The following is a 20,000-nucleotide window of genomic DNA, read 5'->3' on the forward strand; positions in this document are numbered from 1 at the left end:
TTTGGTCAATGAATTGTGGTTCAGCTCTTTTTTGTGTCCAAGTTACTGAGAATGTTAGTTAACAAAGAATATAGTGATGATAATAAAAAGTTAATAATAATGGTTTATTTACAGTTTCGTTGGTAACATGAAGCTGACTACAATGGAAAGATGTTTTTGATTATATACAGTGCTTTGTACATAATACTTATTTATAATACACAATACAACTAAGCATTCCTTTATCACTGTCTTCTCCTGTACTTTAAAAGTAAAGCAAGGATCCATCAACCAAAGGTCACAGGCCCTGCTCCAGGTCCAACAGGGAACCCAGATCCAAAGCCAGTGGGCCTTCCGCCAAAACCGCCTCCAAAGCCAGCCCCGGTAGGCCTTCCACCGAAGCCACCTCCAAAGCCGGATCCGGTAGGCCTTCCACCAAAGCCACCCCCAAAGCCAGGTCCACCAAAGCCGCCTCCAAACCCAGATCCTCCGAAATTGCCTCCAAAGCCAGGTCCACCGAAACCTCCCCCAAATCCAGGGTTGAGTCCTCCTCCAAGACCAGGCTGAAAACCGCCCAGTCCACCTCCAAGACCAGGCTGCAAACCGCCCAGTCCACCTCCAAGACCAGGCTGCAAACCGCCCAGTCCACCTCCAAGACCAGGCTGCAAACCGCCCAGACCGCCTCCAAGACCAGGCTGTAAACCGCCCAGTCCACCTCCAAGACCAGGCTGCAAACCGCCCAGCCCACCACCAAGACCAGGCTGCAAACCGCCCAGTCCACCTCCAAGACCAGGCTGCAAACCGCCCAGTCCGCCTCCGAAGTTAGGGTTGCCGACGGCTCCCAGGAATCCTCCAATCAAATTCTGGCCGAGGCTGACGAGTGGATTGAGTCCTCCGGTTCCGCCAAGACCAAGGAACCTACTCTCGCCTGCATTGCCATCCTGAGCGCTGCTGCCTTGCCCAGCGGCAGTCGTGGTCCTTCCCTCAATCCTAGAATTTGCGGCGGACTCCTCCTGGGCCTCTTCGAAATCATTGAGTATGCTTTCGGCGTCGAGGTCGTCGGAATCAGGGTCAGCTGTGACTTCGTTTTCTTCTTCCTCTTCTTTGCGAGCGCTGCTGACCTCTGACACCTGACTGACACTAACCGGTTTGCCAATCAGAGCGCCCGTGTTGCCTCTACTGTGGGCCGATACGGCGACCACGGCCAGAAGGAGTATCCAAAGGACCTTCATCTGAAAATAATTTTGGACGCTTGAATGTCATTGTATTAAGATAAGCGTGCAGGAAACCATCCCAGGAAGAATCATTTTCAGGAAATTAGGCTGTCATGGCTACAGTAAAATAAAAAAGAAAAGAGCAGTTGTTTTGATCAAATAGAATAGAATATAGAAGTAAGGCCAAAGGCCAAGCGCTGGGACCTATGAGGTCATTCAGCACTGAAAGGAAAATTGACAGTAAGAAGGTTTGGAACGTGTAACAGTAATAAAACCTTGCAGTTGCACTGAGAGAGAGCTGTTACACATGTGGAAAGTCAGATAGAAGAAAGAGAATATGAACGGAGGTATAGTAAAAGGAATGAAAAAGGTTGCAGCTAGGGGCCGAGGGGACGCTGCAAAGACCCTTTGCACTGACGGCACTAGCACACACCCCACCCGCCGCCTACGGGGCTTTGATCAAATGTTCTTGTAATGAAATAAATTTAGTCTTATTTGGTCATCATGAATAGAATCCTAGAATTTCCATAAAGCACAAAATAATATTTATTCTGTTTCCTTTTAATGTTCTTCAGAATTTTAAGGCAATTATTTATGGATTGTTGTCGTGCCAGAAAAAGCGTTGGTTGTTTCTTTCGAAACCTTGCAACCGTAACCCGTAATTTTGGAATGAAATGAACACCTTTCCTAATTCTTTTCATCTGATAATTGATAAATGGTATGTAGAAACCACGTGGTGTATTGAAACTGTGGAAAGCACAACTTTCAGTATCAATTGAAACTGTTATAAGTGATTGCTGAATAACTACAATTTAAAGTGCTAGCGAAAACAGGCAAATCCAGCCAAAGTGTTGCTACCGATACAAAAATATTCTCATTTTTTCTCATAAAGATTTAGCTTCATTTTTTGTGAAGATATTCCCTAGTCTTAATTACTGTTTTACGGGAAATGTGTAGTTTAGTGTAGTCGTTCTGCCGTAGACATATCTCTATTGAATGTCCATTTTTATGAAAACAGAGAAGTTACGTCACATTCGTCGCTCAGCTTTCAATTAAATGTCCAAAACGGCTGGGTGTCGGAGTAATACATACAAGTTATGTGTTAGATCCCACAAATCAACGTCCAGACCCTACCTTTGTTTGCAGCTGTGCGGTAAACGATGCTTTGGTGCTGTCAGCGAGGGTTATACACGCTTTTATACTTTGGTGAGGACCATCCAAGTAGACGCCCTTCGAATTGGGGAGAATAATTGGGCGCAGTTTTTATGATGGGCGCCTCCCGTGACGCACCGAGGCTCGAAGTCACCCGGAATGTCAGACTGTAGGAGAAAAAGTTACCATACCACAAGGCGAGTTTTTTATTTATTTATTTTTTTCGTCGTTGTGACTTAGCATTTAACTGGACTTGTTCTTGATGCTAGGTAATTACAGTGATAAAATTGCTGTTCGGGCACCTGATGCGCTTCCGTCCTTTTTTTTATGCTACTTTCTCCAACTAATACTTTTTTTTTATTAATTTATAAATTTTACGCTTCAAGGGTAGTGTACGATTTGCTGTCCAAGCTCTATTTTAAATGAAATAATTCTGCTGTTAATTTCTCAAATAAAGTTTGGAAGAAATTACGTTATTGAATTACATTATTCGTGTATTTATTTGTTTCTTTCTTTGTCTGTGTTTATTTGTCTGTTCTCATGATCACGCGAAGTATCATTCTTGTACTTTTACGAAACTTCTCCCCAAAGGTGAGCCTCGAGACTGGCAACAAATTACTACATATTGGGAGCGATAGGAATGTAATATTTTGGGAGATGAAACCATATTTAACGGGGTAGACTGTTTAAACTTAAGAATAAAACCTTAAGCACCGTTACTGTATATTTAAGTACATATACAAATTTAACCTTTCATTCGTGACCAGCAACAAGCGGTATAATTTTAAGAGAGACAGGAATGAGAAGTTTGGGAGGAGAGGTCTTTCTTGGGGTGGATAGCCCTTGGCTTAAGTTTACAATCTGCTAACGCTCTTGTTATTTGGAAGATTATTCTTATTGTTGGTTAGATTTTTCCTTGAACAATTCCAATACTTTCGAAGACTGGCCTTCGTAACTGGAAACATAAAAAGAGCACGAGAGAAGTACAAAAGTTCCAAAGCGACACTTATGCTGCTGCAGCTCGCACTCCACATAAGTAAATTAGAATAATACTCTTCAGTCCAGCAACAACAGCTGAATGGAAGTCTTTGAATTTTTTTTCAACATGCCTCTTGGATTAGGGATCTACTTGAAATGCCATGGATATGTTTTGAGAAAATATCTTGAGGAATAATTATAGACAGCTATCAAAAGTGATTATTATTATTAGCACTAAAAACTATGAAGAACAATCTCGTTCTTTAAAGATGAGTGTGAAATGATACCCTTGTCTTGCGTAATTAATCTTGGCGTATTGTTAGGGTAAGTCCGTATTGCGGTAAAATCTGTCTTAATCACGCGTTGGCCCTTATTGCACACTCATTACAAACAGGTTTAAAACACGTCGACGATTTATTAGTAGTCCTAGCCAGGGCTTCATACGATTATCCAGCATTTTCTAAGTTGCGTTCTCCATTTACGGTTGTTGACATGTTCTCAACATGTTTGTGATATGTATGCGACAGGTTGGCAACAAATGTTTATGACAAGTTGTGGACGCACCCTTAGATATACGCTTCAAATCCTTAAACTGTATGAGGCCTACTGTTTTTCGTCAGACATATCAAACTAGATCAAAGTTTTTTATCAGAGCTGCTTACTAATATCAGATTTTACCTTTATCACCTAACTGCTTGACCATGCGTGTTTGTGACATGACTTTCCTGACCCACGCCCACGATTAACGTACCCAAGCGAGCAGTAGCGGGACAGCGTGTGGGAAAAGCAGTGTGTGGGTGTGTGTGAGTGTGCACTTAAGTATGTATGTGTTTCTGACCGCTTGCATTTCAGTTCTTTGTAAAGCAAATATGAGTATTAAGTACCATAGCCAGTGCTTAAAAGGAAGGCATCCTTGTTTCTGGCAGCAAGTTCTAAAACTTACGATTAACATCATCAATCATTCTATTAAAAACACAGCTATGATACATTTTCAAGAAATAATTTACAAACTAGTGTTTTATACCACCATAAGGTAAAGACTGCCTTGCAACGAAACTGTCAAGTCAGCAATAAAAACGAGAAAACTGAAATGTGAAAAAGTCAAGAATACTGATTACTTTAAAAACTGCCAATTTATTCTTTCCCGCTATACTCCTAAAAATTTCAGTAAATTTCGTGGATGAAATCGCTGACCCCAAACCCTTTTCTTCCATAGCTGCCACCTACCATGGTCGACAGATTGATATGTACTGGATTCACAGTTTTGGTCAACTTAGGCACAATGGAAAACGGTTGGTTTTATGACTATCAAATCTTCAAACGTCACTGTGGACCTTTCATCTCTTGGTAACAGTATGTTATAGTACTTCTTTTGATATATATATATATATATATATATATATATATATATATATATATATATATATATATACAAAATATATATTTATTTATTTATACGTATACATGTATACATACACATACAGACACACATATATATCTTGAAGCTACAAATGTCGCAATATCAATTCACGCTACCTCAGGATATCTCCGTTGGAGAATTGTCGCCGAAGGGAATTTATATAAGTGATAAATGAATTGGAATGGTCGGGACACGAACCCGTGACACGAAAAAACCTATTCAGCGACTCCAGTGGACGTTAACCATTGAGCCTCCAACGGAGATATCCCGTGGTAGCGTGAATTCGATATTAAGCGACATTTGTAGCTTCATGATTGTATATAAATCACGGTGTGATAAAATTTCACACACATATATATATATATATATATATATATATATATATATATATATATATATATATATATATATATATGTGTGTGTGTGTGTGTGTGTGTGTGTGTGTGTGTGTGTGATCATAATCACACACAAAGTGATTTATTCATCACACACCATCATACGTGAAAAATGAAGAAACTGAGAGTGTAGGTCCTGAATGGTTTCGATTTTATTTCAGAATCATAACGAAGGACTGATACATTATGATAGAAATCAAAATATATATATACTATAGGGACAGTAAAGACATATATATATATATATATATATATATATATATATATATATATATATATATATATATATATATATATATATATATATATATATATATATATATATAGTGTGTATATATAATTATATATTTGCAGTATATATTTTATATGTATGTATACAAATATTGAGCCACAAATATCATTTAATATCAATTCATTATACATAGGTAATAACATATACTCAAAATTATAACTTTTTGTACATCTGTGGCTACCATGGTTCGAACAGAGGCCAGGTTTATATAATTTTATATATATATATATATATATATATATATATATATATATATATATATTATATTTATATATATATATATATATATATATATATATATATATATATATATATATATATAAGAGCAGTTCAAAGAAGTGACATGTCGTAGGAGTGACATAACAAAGGAGTGATGCCTCAGATATAAGTTTCAAAGGAGTGACAACCGTCCAACCAGTATTTAAAATATGTTAACAATTCGTAGTTCTAGTTTTTAAAATAAAATCTTAATCATTTAATAATTTTTATAATTTTTGGTTACTTTGTCACTTCATCGTTATGTCACTCCAATAAAATGTCTCCTTTAATACGGTATTCATGTCACTCCTTTGTTAAGTCACTCCTATGAAACGTCACTCCTTTTATACAGACCCATTTTAGGTAATTTTTTTATTAAAACGCTTAACCATAGTTAGCTCAGAATCATCGTGGAAGAGTTCCCTAAAGGTCTCTTATAATACCTTTTCTCTTAAAGAGAAGGCTCCGTAGTTCATCATTACTATCAAAGGATATAATAACAAGCAGGTAATTTATCACAGACTATGCTAAAATGAATGTCAATCCGTGTGATCCTACTGTTCGGCCTTATTCACCTAATGGTGGTTCATGTCTTTTCATATTACAGTTACTATGTTTGTAAGTTAATGAGGAATGTGAAAATAATAATAAAAAATATTGATAATATTAGTTTATTTACAGTTTCGCTAATCACATGAAGCTGACTACAATGAAAAGATATTTCTCATTGTATACAATGTTTTGGTGTACATAATACTTATTTATATCACACTGTACAACAAATCATTCCCTTATCACAGTTTTCTCTTGTACGTTAAATCTAAAGCGAAGATTTATTAGCCGACGGTCACTGGCCCTGTTCCAGGGCCAACGGGGAACCCAGATCCAAAGCCAGGATTGACACCTCCTCCAGCTCCAGGATTGACGCCACTGCCAAAATTACCTCCAGTAGGATTTCCCCCAAAGCCACCAGGATTTCCACCAAAGTTTCCTCCAAAGCCAGGATTGCCACCAAAGTTGCCTCCGAAGCCAGGGTTGCCACCAAAGTTGCCTCCAAAGCCAGGATTGCCACCGAAGTTGCCCCCAAATCCTTGATTACCACCAAACCCGCCTCCAAAGTTGCCACCAAAACCAGGATTACCACCAAAGCCGCCTCCAAAGCCAGGATTACCACCAAAGCCGCCTCCAAAACCAGGGTTGCCACCAAAGCCGCCTCCAAAGCCAGGATTACCACCAAAGCCACCTCCAAAGCCAGGATTACCACCAAAGCCGCCTCCAAAGCCAGGATTACCACCAAAGCCAAATCCAGAATTTCCTCCTAAACCTAAGGCTGAACCAAGAAGGTTGCCAAGTGGGTTAAAACCTCCAAACAGTGGGTTCAAAAGGCCAAAAATCCTGGTGTTGTTTCCTTGGTTGGCACCTGCGGTACGACCCTCAATGACAGATCCCTGGCCCTGATTGTCATCGTCATCATCAGACACTTGGCTTTCGAAGTCATTGTCCGATTCTTGGTCGCTGACGACAGTTTCCTCTCCAGTGTTTTGGTTCTCGGCGTTTTTGGAGTTTTGGGCACCGACTGCAGGCTGCCCAATCAGCTCTCGTACATTCCTTGGATTCTGGGGCGCTGCTACCGCAGCCGTGACTAAAAGTAATGCCCACAGGAGTTTCATCTGAAAATGATACAGTGTGGTCAGTGGTCATTAAATTCTAAGCGACATTAGGGCCAAGATTTATATCGAGCATGGAAAAGTATCTTGTGGCAAAGAGAAGGGTTTAGGGTTTTCCACCAACTTCTAACACTATAAAAAAATAGTTGATAATAGAAAACAAATGCTTATATAAGTTGATATATATTGGCTGTAGTTTAGGAAAAACTCTTCTAAGTTCATGTTTATGACATAGGAAGAGTATTTTAAGAAACAGGTTACTTCATTCATGATATTAGCAATTATAAAGGTTGATGAAGAGTTTCTGAAGTATTTGAATAAATTGGAGAGCTCCTCGTAGTCTAACAAAGACTTCTGGTTCAAGCAAAAGTTCTTCAACTTTTTTTTTTTTTTTTTTTTTTTCGAGGAAATCTAAGGTATCAAAGGTAAAGTACAACGGATGTTTTTTCCCAGCTTCTTTGAGGATGATATGTCAATGCCGATCGTGCACGAAATGAAAGATCTAGATAAACAACAAGTAATATTGAATAAACAAGGCAAAAATTCAGGAGAGACTTGAAAAAGCTTGTAATAAAGCTTGAAAAATTTATGGTCTATACACTCTGCAAATATTAAGATTATTAGGAGAGAATATCATAGTATGCCATGTGTTTGGAATGCGGGATGAAAAACATGAGTTGTTCTGGACTGGTGGTGTGTTAAAAGAATTAAGATGGTAAGAAGCCACATAATGATGAACAGCAGAGAATATGCAAGGCTACCTTTTATGAATTTTAATTTTCAAACTGCAGCAATGGACTGCTGAATTATCTTCTAATATATTTGTTTTCAATGCATTTCATAAGCACAATATGTTAACGAAAAACAGACTAGGTTATTTATCCAACAATTCTTTCGTCAGCTTGACTTTGAATTCTTCATAACAATACCTCTCGCTGATAACGTCATATACTTCACAAGCAGATGGCATGACCACTCAAGTTGAAATGCGTGGATGAAATTCTTACCTCTCTAACACTTCTGTAAGTTTACAAAACTCACAAGACATCATGAGAGTGAACCCTTACCTTCATAGCACTTGTGGTGAAGAACTGTAGATTCGTTGGCGGTTAATCGGGCTTTTGTAGTAGTTGAGGTGAGGACACCGGCAGATGACCTTCCATGCAAGAATGTTCCGCCCTCGACTGAAAGCAACTCACATTTACCTTTTGCTAAATTTAGGCTCGCATCTAGTGATTAAAAAAACAAGTTGCATAGCGGCTTTTTTGGTTCATCCCCGGTAGAGAATGAATCAGTGTTTCTCGGTCGACAGATATTCGCTAAGAATTTATATATACAGTATATATATTATATATAATAATATATATATATATATATATATATATATATATGTATATATATATTTATGTATATGTATTACATATATATATATATATATATATTTATGTATGTATGTATACTTAAAATCACAATGACTCATGATGTTTATATGCAGATGTACCACAAGAAAAATGAGAAACTAAGTGTAAATCCTATCCGGTTTCGAAACCTTTCTTTTTCATTTTTCTTGTGGTACCTATATATATATATATATGTGTGTGTGTGTGTGTGTGTTTGTGTATATATATGTGTGTGTATGGATAAATAAATAAATTATTTGTTTGCGTCTTTGATCTCACAGAGAGCGCCAGGTCATCTATATGAAATTTTCTTTCAATCCGAAGTTGGTTAATTTCTTTGCGTTTTCTCATCCCGATTCGGAGCCTAATTTTCAGATATCCTATGGCACTGTCATGTAATGAATTCTAAATCTGCCGGTATATAATGTTTGTGAGTCCATTCGTCTGCAAGCCTAAATATCTTCTTGTGCCCGAACCGAAAGCTTTTATATAGCATTTGCTTATTTGCATTACTTTCTTATTTAGAACTCATTGAGAAATAGAGAATTGGTGTTATTTTGCTTGTTAAAAGATCTTTAGAAAAAACGTAGAATTGGATTTCCAGCAATGCATTTTACACTTGAACTTATTAACCTTAAAAATGTTGTACATGTATATATGTACAAAGTTTTGTCGCTAATATACACTCGTGACGTTTTTATATTCACAAATATTAAGCCACAAATGTCGTTTAATATCGAATTCACTATGCCTTGGGAATAATTTGCACCCAAGAGGCGAACGCGGAAACACTCATCAGTTACGTTCACCTATGGGTGTAAGTTCTTTACAGGGTATAGTGAATTCGATATCAAACGATACTTGTGGCTTAATATTTGTACGTATGTATGTGTATATGAATGTATAAGGAACCCAACTCACCCAAAAAAAGAGTTGTGTTCTCAGTTATTATTTTTATCCAAAACATGAACCCGATTAATATGGAACAAGCTCACAGATGCCATTGACTTGAAATTCAAGCTTCCAACTAATATGGTGTTCATTTGAAAGTAACAGAAGGTAACAGGAAATATAAAAGAAGAGACCACTTATTGGAAAAGAAAAAATGAATTACGTATTAGCAAATAATCAGGTAAACTGTAAGTAAATTATTAAAATACGAGAATTGTTTTAGGGTAATAATGCGTTGCATCCTTGCATGAACCTTTGAAGTTCCAATTGTACAATGTCCTCAGGGGGACCGTTCCACAGTCCAACGGTGGGAGGAATAAAGGACCTCTGGAACTGAGAAGTTCGACAGCGAGGCACATTCATTGCATACTGGTCCTGCTGTTCAGCATATCTGGTTGTTCTCGGCAGGGAAGATCTCAATAATTCAGTTTCTTTTGAAATACGCTCTAACATGAGGCTCATTAAAATATTGATCAGGCTTTAGCTTTCAACAGCACGTAGCCATACATACAATGCCCTGCTTTACCCCAAGACCTCAGTGAGGCAAAAACCTTTCGTCTGTGAGGCACCGCCTTTCCTCTTTTCTTCATAATGTTCTTCTTAACACCAGCAGTTAATTAATTGTTCTCCGGACGCCTTCTTAAAGAAAGTAAGCTATCACTTAATTTCATTTCGGTTATCGATGCTTAAAACAAAAATTCCATAAAATCCTTTATTTTTTTTTTTTCTTGCTTTATGGAAAGGAAATAATTTTATAGCACCCTGAAGCGAAACGAGGTTTCAAGGATATTCAAAATTCATAACAAAAAAAAAAAAAATTGAAATACCATCGTTAAAAACACAAGGAAGCGTTGAGACCATGTATAATTATTTCCTTACCCAGGCACCAGATATTTCTAAAACACGAAATCGAGTTTTTTAGATTTTTGTAGGAAGGAAAAAAATACTCTGTTAAACAGGTATCAGCGAAAGGGAAGTGCTTCTGGTGCTTGGACGAGTTTGTTCCCAGCAGTTGTGCTATCCACACTGACTGGGTTCTATAAAGGAAAAAAGTCGCTTAAAGATCTATTGTATTGCGTGTTTTTTGGACCCGTCTTTATCGTTAATTGTCAGGTTGACAGCATTGCTTCCATTTTATTTAGGCGATTTGATCCTCCTTTGTGTTCAATATATATTTAAATACATACATATACAGACACTAACACACGTATATACATATATATATACATATATATATATATATATATATATATATATATATATATATATAATGTGTGTGTATGTATATATGTACATCACAAAATAGCCACACATCTTCACTATCTATATATATATATATGTGTGTGTGTGTGTGTATATATATATATATATATATATATATATATATATATATATACATATATATATATATATATATATATATATATATATATTCATGTTCATATTGCTCGTATTACGCTTCAATAAGACAGGATGGGTGAGATTCCAGATTCTTTAATTAACCAAGTACAAGCTTTCGAAGACATACAATCTTCTTCATCGTTACCGGAAGAAGACTGGAATCCAAACCATCCCGTCTCATTGAAGCCTAATACGAGGAATATATATATATATATATATATATATATATATATATATATATATATATATATATATATATATATATATTATATATATATATATATATATATATATATATATATATATATATATATATATATATATAAAATGCCCAAAACCTACCTTGCTATAAGCATGCATGTATTCGAAACCCATCAAAAAAACTTCTTTATTTATTCCATATTTGGATTCGAGGATCGCATAAGTAAGCATATCCAGAAAAGTGTGGGGAAATAAAGCTGAGAGTATTCTGGTATTGTATGCATCTGGTGAATCTGATCGCTAGATCCCCTCACAGCGGATGGCTCTAGAGAAAAACAGCAGAATAGTCACCGCCACACTCTGAGTTTAACTGATATATAATGAAATAAGGCCCCGCTATCAGCCCACTACCTACAATGCACGACTCACCTCTATCTTTCAAGCATTTTGAATCTTCCTGGGTATCAAGGCCCTCCTTCTTAATATCTCTTTCATCGAAGCTATCCAAACCTTTCTTGAATAAAGTTGAGGCTCTTAACTGTAACCTGAAATACGTGGGTTCGAGTTCCACACGAGGAGCTTCGAGTTTCTTCATATGTTTCCAGATCGGATTCAACCCTTTCTGTAGTGAACGTAACCGGAACGCAGAAAGAATTCGAGAACCTAAAAGATTTTTGAAGCTTAATACCATTTATGTTATTATTCTGTCTGTTCTTTCTTAATTAACGTCAGCTCCTTCAAGCTCATGAATATGGTTCGCTCGAAGTGTGAGAGATGTGAATTCAGCATCAGAACTAGGAATTTAAGTAATTTATATATTTATTTATTTTTTAAGAACCTGGAGATCACTACTATCTCCATCACCTAAACAATTGAGTAATAGTTTTTTACTCCCTCTAGGCCGACAGGGTATTAATGGATCTCTTCACTAGGCTGTGAATAACCTGTAATCCATCTCCGTCGACCGCTAATCCCTTATTCATCTCACGTTTACCGCTTGTTATGGACGGCGGTTTTAATCTGTCAGCAACGTGTTGGGAAGTTTCCGCCGTGGTAATTAGTGCTTTAATAATCGATTGTGCCTTTAATGTTTGTAAGAGTTTCCAGTCACATGCGACGGATTTTGATCTTCTCGATAAAAGATGTGAGGTTAAAGGTTAGCCATTATTCACGCTAATCTTGACCATGTGGTCGGAGACTGCTCCCACTTGAATAATTATTACACCTCTTAGGAGAGAGAGATAGAGAACGAAATTATTCTTTTAGCAGATGGAATGAGCCTATATTATTAAAGTTTTATATTCTGTTGGAGTAGTAAATGGCATTTGTATTCAGTAAGCCTCCGGAGAGGAAAATATTTATCTACTTCACGGTAAAATACGAGGGTGAGTAATGTGACAGAATAAGTGTATAGCCGTCATTTTCTTGAGACTGTTTACATAATAAAATGAGGTTCAAGACGACGTTACGTCAGAAATAGCACACAACGGTAATAACTAAACTTCCAGAACCAAGTGGAGGAATTATAGATTGTGATTTCTTTCATGGATGGTCTTAACTTAATAAGTGTCTGTCTCGGTTAAAAACGCTACTTTGATTGTCGCATAAAAGGAATTTATGCTCTGGTAAGCGACACTGTGTCTGTTTACTCTTGTGCTACCAGAGAAAGATAGGTCTCGTACCAGGAATCGAAGGTAGAATAAACTATAGATTTTAGACGATTATGTAAATAAAGAGATTCGTAGCTCTCAGTTTTCTAGCTAATACTGACCTTAGGAGATGCTAGATGACCGATTTACATATGAAAAGTCTGCATTATACAAATAAAGCCGAATAAATTTATAGACCAACAAGAACAGAAGGTGGGAAATGAATAGTGACAGAAACAACAGAAAACTAGTTGTATTATTATGAAAAGATTGGGTAAGAATCACTGCACCCTGGAAATTCAGACAATAACGAAAACCAGGTCAATTTAGTTGATTATATGCTAATTTGATACCTGAACGCATGACAGACTTCTTTAATCAGAACTGCAACAAGTTATGATTCTGACCTTCTATCGATGTTTTCAAGGAAATCAAACATAATTATCTTGTTTCAGGTTTGGAGAGCCTTTATGCCACATTTTTTCCACTCTAATTTTTTTTACCGTCATTTTTATTATTTTTTTTTTTTTATTCATAGCAATTTCTCCAAACAAAATCGGCCAGTCATTTCGCAACGGAAATGACTGCGTGTAGAAATTATCCTTCACTTCCAACTTTATAGCCATCCATTTAACCTTTGATTTTCTTCTTCCATGGATTGTTTTCTTTCTAAACCTGATGAGTCGGAGACTGGATGACTGTCATGACATTTCCTGGTTACAATCGATTAGCGAGAGCAAAAATTGATGGTGTCATGTGCGGATGCACACAAGCATGAAAGAGCTAACTATTTGTGCTGGATTAATTACGTCCTGCTGTTCGTGTCTTGTCGCACATACAGGAAAAATTACATATATATATATATATATATATATATATATATATATATATATATATATATATATATATATATATATATATATATATGTGTGTGTGTATATATATATATATATATATATATATATATATATATATATATATATATATATATATATATTATACACAATTACCTTATATATTCATATATATATATATATATATATATATATATATATATATATATATATATATATATATATATATATATATATATATATATATATATATTATAAACACATATACATAATTTATATATATATATATACAGTATATATATATATATATATATATATATATATATATATATTTATATATATAATATATATATATATATATATTATATATATATATATATATATATATATATATATATTAACTTTATCACTCACACAATTGTTCTGTGTATTAATACAATTACTAACAAGACCTCATTAAAACAGGATTGTATCTAGTGGAAATATTTAATCGGGAAAAGTTACAAGCTTTCTAAGACTAACAGTCCTCATTGTCAAGTATCCATATTATACGGGTACTTGACAATGAGGACTGTTAGTCCTAGAAAGCTTGTAACTTTTCCTGATTAAATATCTCCGCATTAAATATCTCTGCTAGATACCATCCAGTTTTAATGAGGCCCTATTAGTAATTATGTACAGTATATTACATTATATATATATATATATATATATATATATATATATATAGAGAGAGAGAGAGAGAGAGAGAGAGAGAGAGAGAGAGAGAGAGAGAGAGGAGAACTTTCCAGTTTTAATGTTATGTGGTAGGTGGTAGAAATGTTATTGAGACCTATTTGTGAAGTTCAACTATAAAGGCAAATGAATTCAGTATGAAACTTCCATTGCTAATATTAAAATTTCCTATGGAGTGTACCCAAGAGCCTGATTATCCAGTAAGTGAACTCATCCTTGCACTTTTGGCACAAGCATCTTTGAAAACAAAAGTGGAAAAACCGGTTTTGTTGGCCGATGGTCTCACTGAAGAGCTTCCACTTTTTTTTAACATCGTCTAAAAAAAAGTTCGGAATCTTATACTGACAACACATAAATCTAGCGCAAGGCCTTTATTTATTTATTTGATTTTTTCCAAGTTTCTTTTTTCATTTTTTCTCAAAATTTAGTGCATGATATAAACTAACGCCCGTGTTTTATTAATGTGTTATGTCGAGGAAGTTCTTGGGGGGTTCATTTACATAAACTAAATGATGCGCTGCAGGCATTTGCAAGGCCTAAAATCAATTTTAATCATCTTGTCTGCGCTTTTTCTGAAAGAACTCGGGTGCCTTGGAACATCTAAGGCGAAAGTTTCTCGTCTGGGGGATTTACAGTCTGCTAGGCCGCTTTTTTATACCTTTTCTTGCCCGAGATATGTTTGAAGATGGCAACTTAGAAGTCCTATTATTAATACTCAGAAAATAACGTTTGTTGGCTGATTGCGTGAAAGATACCATACTTTACTGAAGTACCCGCGAAGAATAGCTTTTTTTTTTTTTTTACTAGCAACAGCGCCATTGAGAATGGCGTCCATTCAAAATAAGCAAAGTCTTTACCGAAATACAACGATAATATTTGTTTATGACTCATTTCTCATCTGTAGGTATAAAAACTGGTCCCGCCCTACGTAGTACCTTTTCAGTACCGACGTCTTAATCACAACAAAGAAAGCAAGAATCTGTGTTGTTTTGCTAAGGATTCCGTTAGGAATCGTATAAAAGAAATATGAGGACTCATAAGTATTCATTGTATGGCCGCTGTATTCCTACAGAACTGGTGAATGTGCCAGGCAGATTTATAGATACTTATATATAAGTCGTTACGGTTGATGGTTTTTCCTTGTTGAATTTAGCAAATGCCGTCATACATACATACAAACATACATATGCTTTCGCCTCAAATTATTCATGGAAACTCGCCAGATGGAACTAAAGTTCCATCTGGCGAGTTTCCAAACCACCTAAGTTTATGAGATGGTATAAAAAAAAAAGTGAAAGCAGGGTTAACCAGTCCGCCTTTGCTTTTTGCTTCACTAAGTTTCAATTGCATATTTCTCTTCATATCTTACTTTACTGGTTCTTTTTCATACTTCAATAATAATAAGAGTAGGAATTATAATAGTAGTTGTTGATGGTGTTCTTAATGTAATTGCTGTTATCACATCTGCCGCTGCTGTGCTGTTCTGACGAATGTTTAGAATAATTACTGCAGTTATTTTCACTCATAAGCTCTCTCTCTCTCTCTCTCTCTCTCTCTCTCTCTCTCTCTCTCTCTCTCTCTCTCTCTCTCTCTCAAACTTCAAGCATTCGTCTGTTTTATTATATTATTTGCAGGGAGAAGGAAGGGTACGTACGAATTAGCATACATTTCAAGGAAAGCATTCGTCTTTCATCTGTGTCCATTCCCAATTCTGTTTGAGGCGTTTCATTCCTGCGCTTAGATTCGACCGTAACATTTCGTGAGTCGATATTACTAGACCACTACCCCAACCAATCCTTGTTTCGAGAGAAGAGAGTAATTTTTTTTCTTTATCTTTTTTTTGGGGGGATGGGGGTTTATGAGAGTCAGGGGAACATATAATTGAACAAAGATGAGTTAGCGGTTGATTGAGAGACCGGAACGATGCCGAAGTTTCTTTGAACCTGGGTGATTTTGGAGTCATCTGTTATGAAATAGATATTTTCCTTTCAAGAGACGATCTTAGTAATAAGGATAGCATAGCGAAAACCTTTGTCTTTATCTTTCTTTACTCAGAAGTTATTTCTGTCAACTTCTTTTATTTTGGTGCTGATTATACGGCGTCAAAATATTCGTCTCCAAGTTTCAGATGAATAGTTATTTGTTTGATTTTGCTCTTCTACATAAGATTACTCTTGTTTGGTGTAAAGTTCCTTGTTCTGAACTTTCTCTTTTGAGTAGTGCCTCATGGGCAATCAGTTTCTTCTCAGAACACTACATCTTTTTCATAATTACTTTTAACCTCAACTTTTTCCTTACAAGCTTATTTGTATTCATATTTTCCCATAATCTAATACTCTAACGTGAAATGTTTATCTACTTGTGCATTAGTGTAATGCCAACAAAATATTAGTTGTCTCAATATTCCTTTCGTCATAAAGTTATTGTTTGGGATTGGTAATGAAGGCAAATATAATTTTTTTTTTTTTGCGGACACCAGAGGCATTCTTTATATGAATATTTTTTCTAATTAAGAGAAAATAGGAAATTACTTTCTTCAGTAATGATGATAAGAGTAATAATAATTTTCTTAGATGAATTGTATTGTCATTACAGCTAACCAACTGGTTGTAATGTAGAATTGAGAAAAATGCAATTTATGTTGTAAAGTGATAATCCTTTCATTTAATGGAAATGTGCTCTGATAAAGTTAATGATTGAAGATCAGCTAAAATAATGTTATTGGGACCTGGTTATCACAAGATTTTAAAAGAGATTTCTCTTGTTTAGTACGGCTTCAGAGGATATTTCATTTTACTTTTAATGGTTTATAATTATTTTATAATTTTATTTTATTTCATATTTCTTGCTGGTGTTGAAAATCATCATCCGAAATATTGCTTCATGAATATTAATATTTGGACGTAATTGTCAGGTCGATATTAAGTGAGCACATTGTGATATGAAGTTGACTGTCATGAATGGTTGCAATTAGTATTTATTTTTACAATATGGGAGAATGCTTGGTATTTATTTTTACGATATGTAACAATGCTTGGTATTTATTGTTGAAATATATATTTTCACAATATACTACAGTACTTGGTATTTATTTTTACAATATATTAATTTTTACAATATATTTTTACAATACAGTACAAAACTTGGTATTTGTTTTCACAAAATGTTTTTGCAAAATATTATAGTAGACTTGCTACACCTATTTATATTTTTATACGGCATCCTTTACATTTGTGGTATACCTGTTCATATAAACCCAAGGTGAGTACGCCAATTAGGCCACAAAAAATGGCCCTGTTCTCACAAACATGCAGGCGTGCATCTCTCTCTCTCTCTCTCTCTCTCTCTCTCTCTCTCTCTCTCTCTCTCTCTCTCTCTCTCTCTCTCTCTCAAAAGCCAAGTAGCAACGGAGCTAGATTTAGTTGTCGGTTATGTCGAGGCGGCTGCTAATTACCAGGTGTGAATATTTTAGGCAGCCATCAGTGCAACCTGCAGTCTACCTGTGCACGTAAAGCGTACATTCACACAGGCATACGTACATACATACATACATACATACATGCGTACGTACACTGACGCAGTCATATACTTGTATAAAAGATAAAAGCAACGGTGTATGCATGAACGTAAAACTCAGGGAAATTATTTTTGAGCAACTTTTTTTTTTTCTATTTTCTTTTTGTATCAGAAAAGAACGGGAAGGCCGAGAGATTTCGTTTAGCTGATTTTATATTTCAAAGGAAAAATTTATTCGTCCTCGGTTTAGATTTTTAGGTTTTACATTTTCATACGCGCGCACGCACGCTACCTCCCTCACACACATACAAAAACACTCAAATAGAAACGATACCAGGTAAAAATATTGATCATGTATATTGTAACACATTATGAAAACGAAAACTAGCAGCAATCACTCATGACACTTTATTTCACATAATAATGTACTCTCACTTCATATCAGTATGACATTTACGCCCACACAGTATTCATAAAAGCAATTAAGCAATTTTAAAAGTCTCAACATACTCACACGTAGTCACACGTATATTATATATATATATATATATATATATATATATATATATATATATATATATATATATATATATATATATATATATATATATAATTTGCACATACATATATCCATACAAATGCGTACACCAGTCTGCATATAGTTTACATTATTCTCTATTTACGAATGCGTAGCATATAGAAAGAACAATTGTTTACAGTCGACCACAGCAGTATGAGTCACGTTTTGTTATAAGCAGTAAAACTGGTAAACTATGACATCGGAAACATAAGGTAAATACTTCCAAGTGCAGCCCAGTGCTATGATTTGGAAGCTATATTTTCGCCGTGATCTCTTATTACCGTCTGATCGGAGTCAGTCAGATTTACTGCGGAAAGCGCTGGATACCGAGACTATGCCATTGATTATATATTATATATATATATATATATATTATATATATATATATAGAATTATATATATATGTGTATATATACATATATAAATGTATGTATGTATGTATACACATACATATACAGTATATGTGTTACATTCTGAATTTACGGTCCAAAATGATAACAATGAAACCATTTGCCCTAATGTTACAAGGAATTTTTTTATTATGTCCAAATAGTATTCTTTATACATCACACGTACACACACATATATATATATATATATATATATATATATATATATATATATATATATATATGCACACACACATATACATATAAATTACATATATATGTGTGTGTATTTATGTGTTTGTGCGAAAGTATGTAAGTGTGTGTTTGTGTATATGTAAAACGCATTTCCAAAATGTAACCTTATTTTTGTAATTCGATGCAAGGGATAACTGACATTACTTTCCCCTGATTTTTTTTTTTTTTTTTCATGCGATTTTTGTTCTCTGAAGGAACCGGATGCTGGTGGCCTTTGATTGACAGAGAGAGAACTGCCATTAGAATCCTATTCGATCAATTCCTATTCTTCCGTAAGCGGATGTTTCTTATTCGCAACGTTTAAGCCTTTGTTATGCGCAGTGAACGATAATTTTGTAAACTGCTTCCTCTCTCTCTCTCTCTCTCTCTCTCTCTCTCTCTCTCTCTCTCTCTCTCTCTCTCTCTCTCTCTATTTGTGTCTCCTATTCTGCTTTTGTGATGTGCTTTTATAATTACTTTTTTTCATAATAAGGTATTGATATTATTAACTATTTGACAGTGTTTTGACAGTTATGTAAATGAATGATTAAAATACTGCCAGATAATAAGATGTGACATTTATTAATCTTACAGAGTGATATTTTATGAAGTTTTATCAATTTGAACACCAATTTTCAACAGGTAGATTTCTACTGACTATCTGCGCACCTGTACGAGGGTAAATTAGTTTACACCCTTTCCGCTTCGGCGTTTACCGATGCAACTCTCGTCGTT

The 20,000-nt window shown here is 35.2% G+C and overlaps 2 protein-coding genes across 3 annotated transcripts in view; both read right to left on the reverse strand.

Annotated features, from left to right (window-relative positions):
* Nucleotides 1-136: 136 nt before the first annotated feature.
* LOC136849817 (uncharacterized) lies at nucleotides 137-2,346 on the reverse strand. Its single transcript, XM_067123276.1, has 2 exons — nucleotides 2,328-2,346; nucleotides 137-1,211 (listed from the first exon to the last, which is right to left on the reverse strand). Exon 2 carries the CDS (start codon nucleotides 1,209-1,211, stop codon nucleotides 267-269), a length of 945 nt encoding a protein of 314 aa, XP_066979377.1. The 5' UTR covers nucleotides 2,328-2,346; the 3' UTR covers nucleotides 137-266.
* Nucleotides 2,347-6,378: 4,032 nt separating this feature from the next.
* The window catches only part of LOC136846875 (uncharacterized), a 122,275-nt gene continuing 108,653 nt past the window's right edge, over nucleotides 6,379-20,000 (reverse strand). The window contains exons 3-4 of one of the 2 annotated variants that reach the window (XM_067118128.1): nucleotides 8,423-8,539; nucleotides 6,379-7,358 (exon numbers count right to left, since the gene is read on the reverse strand). In XM_067118128.1, the coding sequence (XP_066974229.1) occupies nucleotides 6,525-7,358; nucleotides 8,423-8,428 (840 nt within the window). In that variant the 5' untranslated portion in view covers nucleotides 8,429-8,539 and the 3' untranslated portion in view covers nucleotides 6,379-6,524. The remainder of the gene's footprint in view (nucleotides 7,359-8,422; nucleotides 8,540-20,000) is intronic. The other variant, XM_067118132.1, reaches the window with a different exon arrangement.

This window comes from Macrobrachium rosenbergii, chromosome 2 (assembly GCF_040412425.1).
Source record: "Macrobrachium rosenbergii isolate ZJJX-2024 chromosome 2, ASM4041242v1, whole genome shotgun sequence".
Lineage (NCBI taxonomy): Eukaryota > Metazoa > Arthropoda > Malacostraca > Decapoda > Palaemonidae > Macrobrachium > Macrobrachium rosenbergii.

What these genes read in the sequence shown, in the direction of transcription:
- LOC136849817 (XM_067123276.1), bottom strand. Translation starts at nt 1,211, where the DNA reads ATGAAGGTCCTTTGGATACTCCTTCTGGCCGTGGTCGCCGTATCGGCC.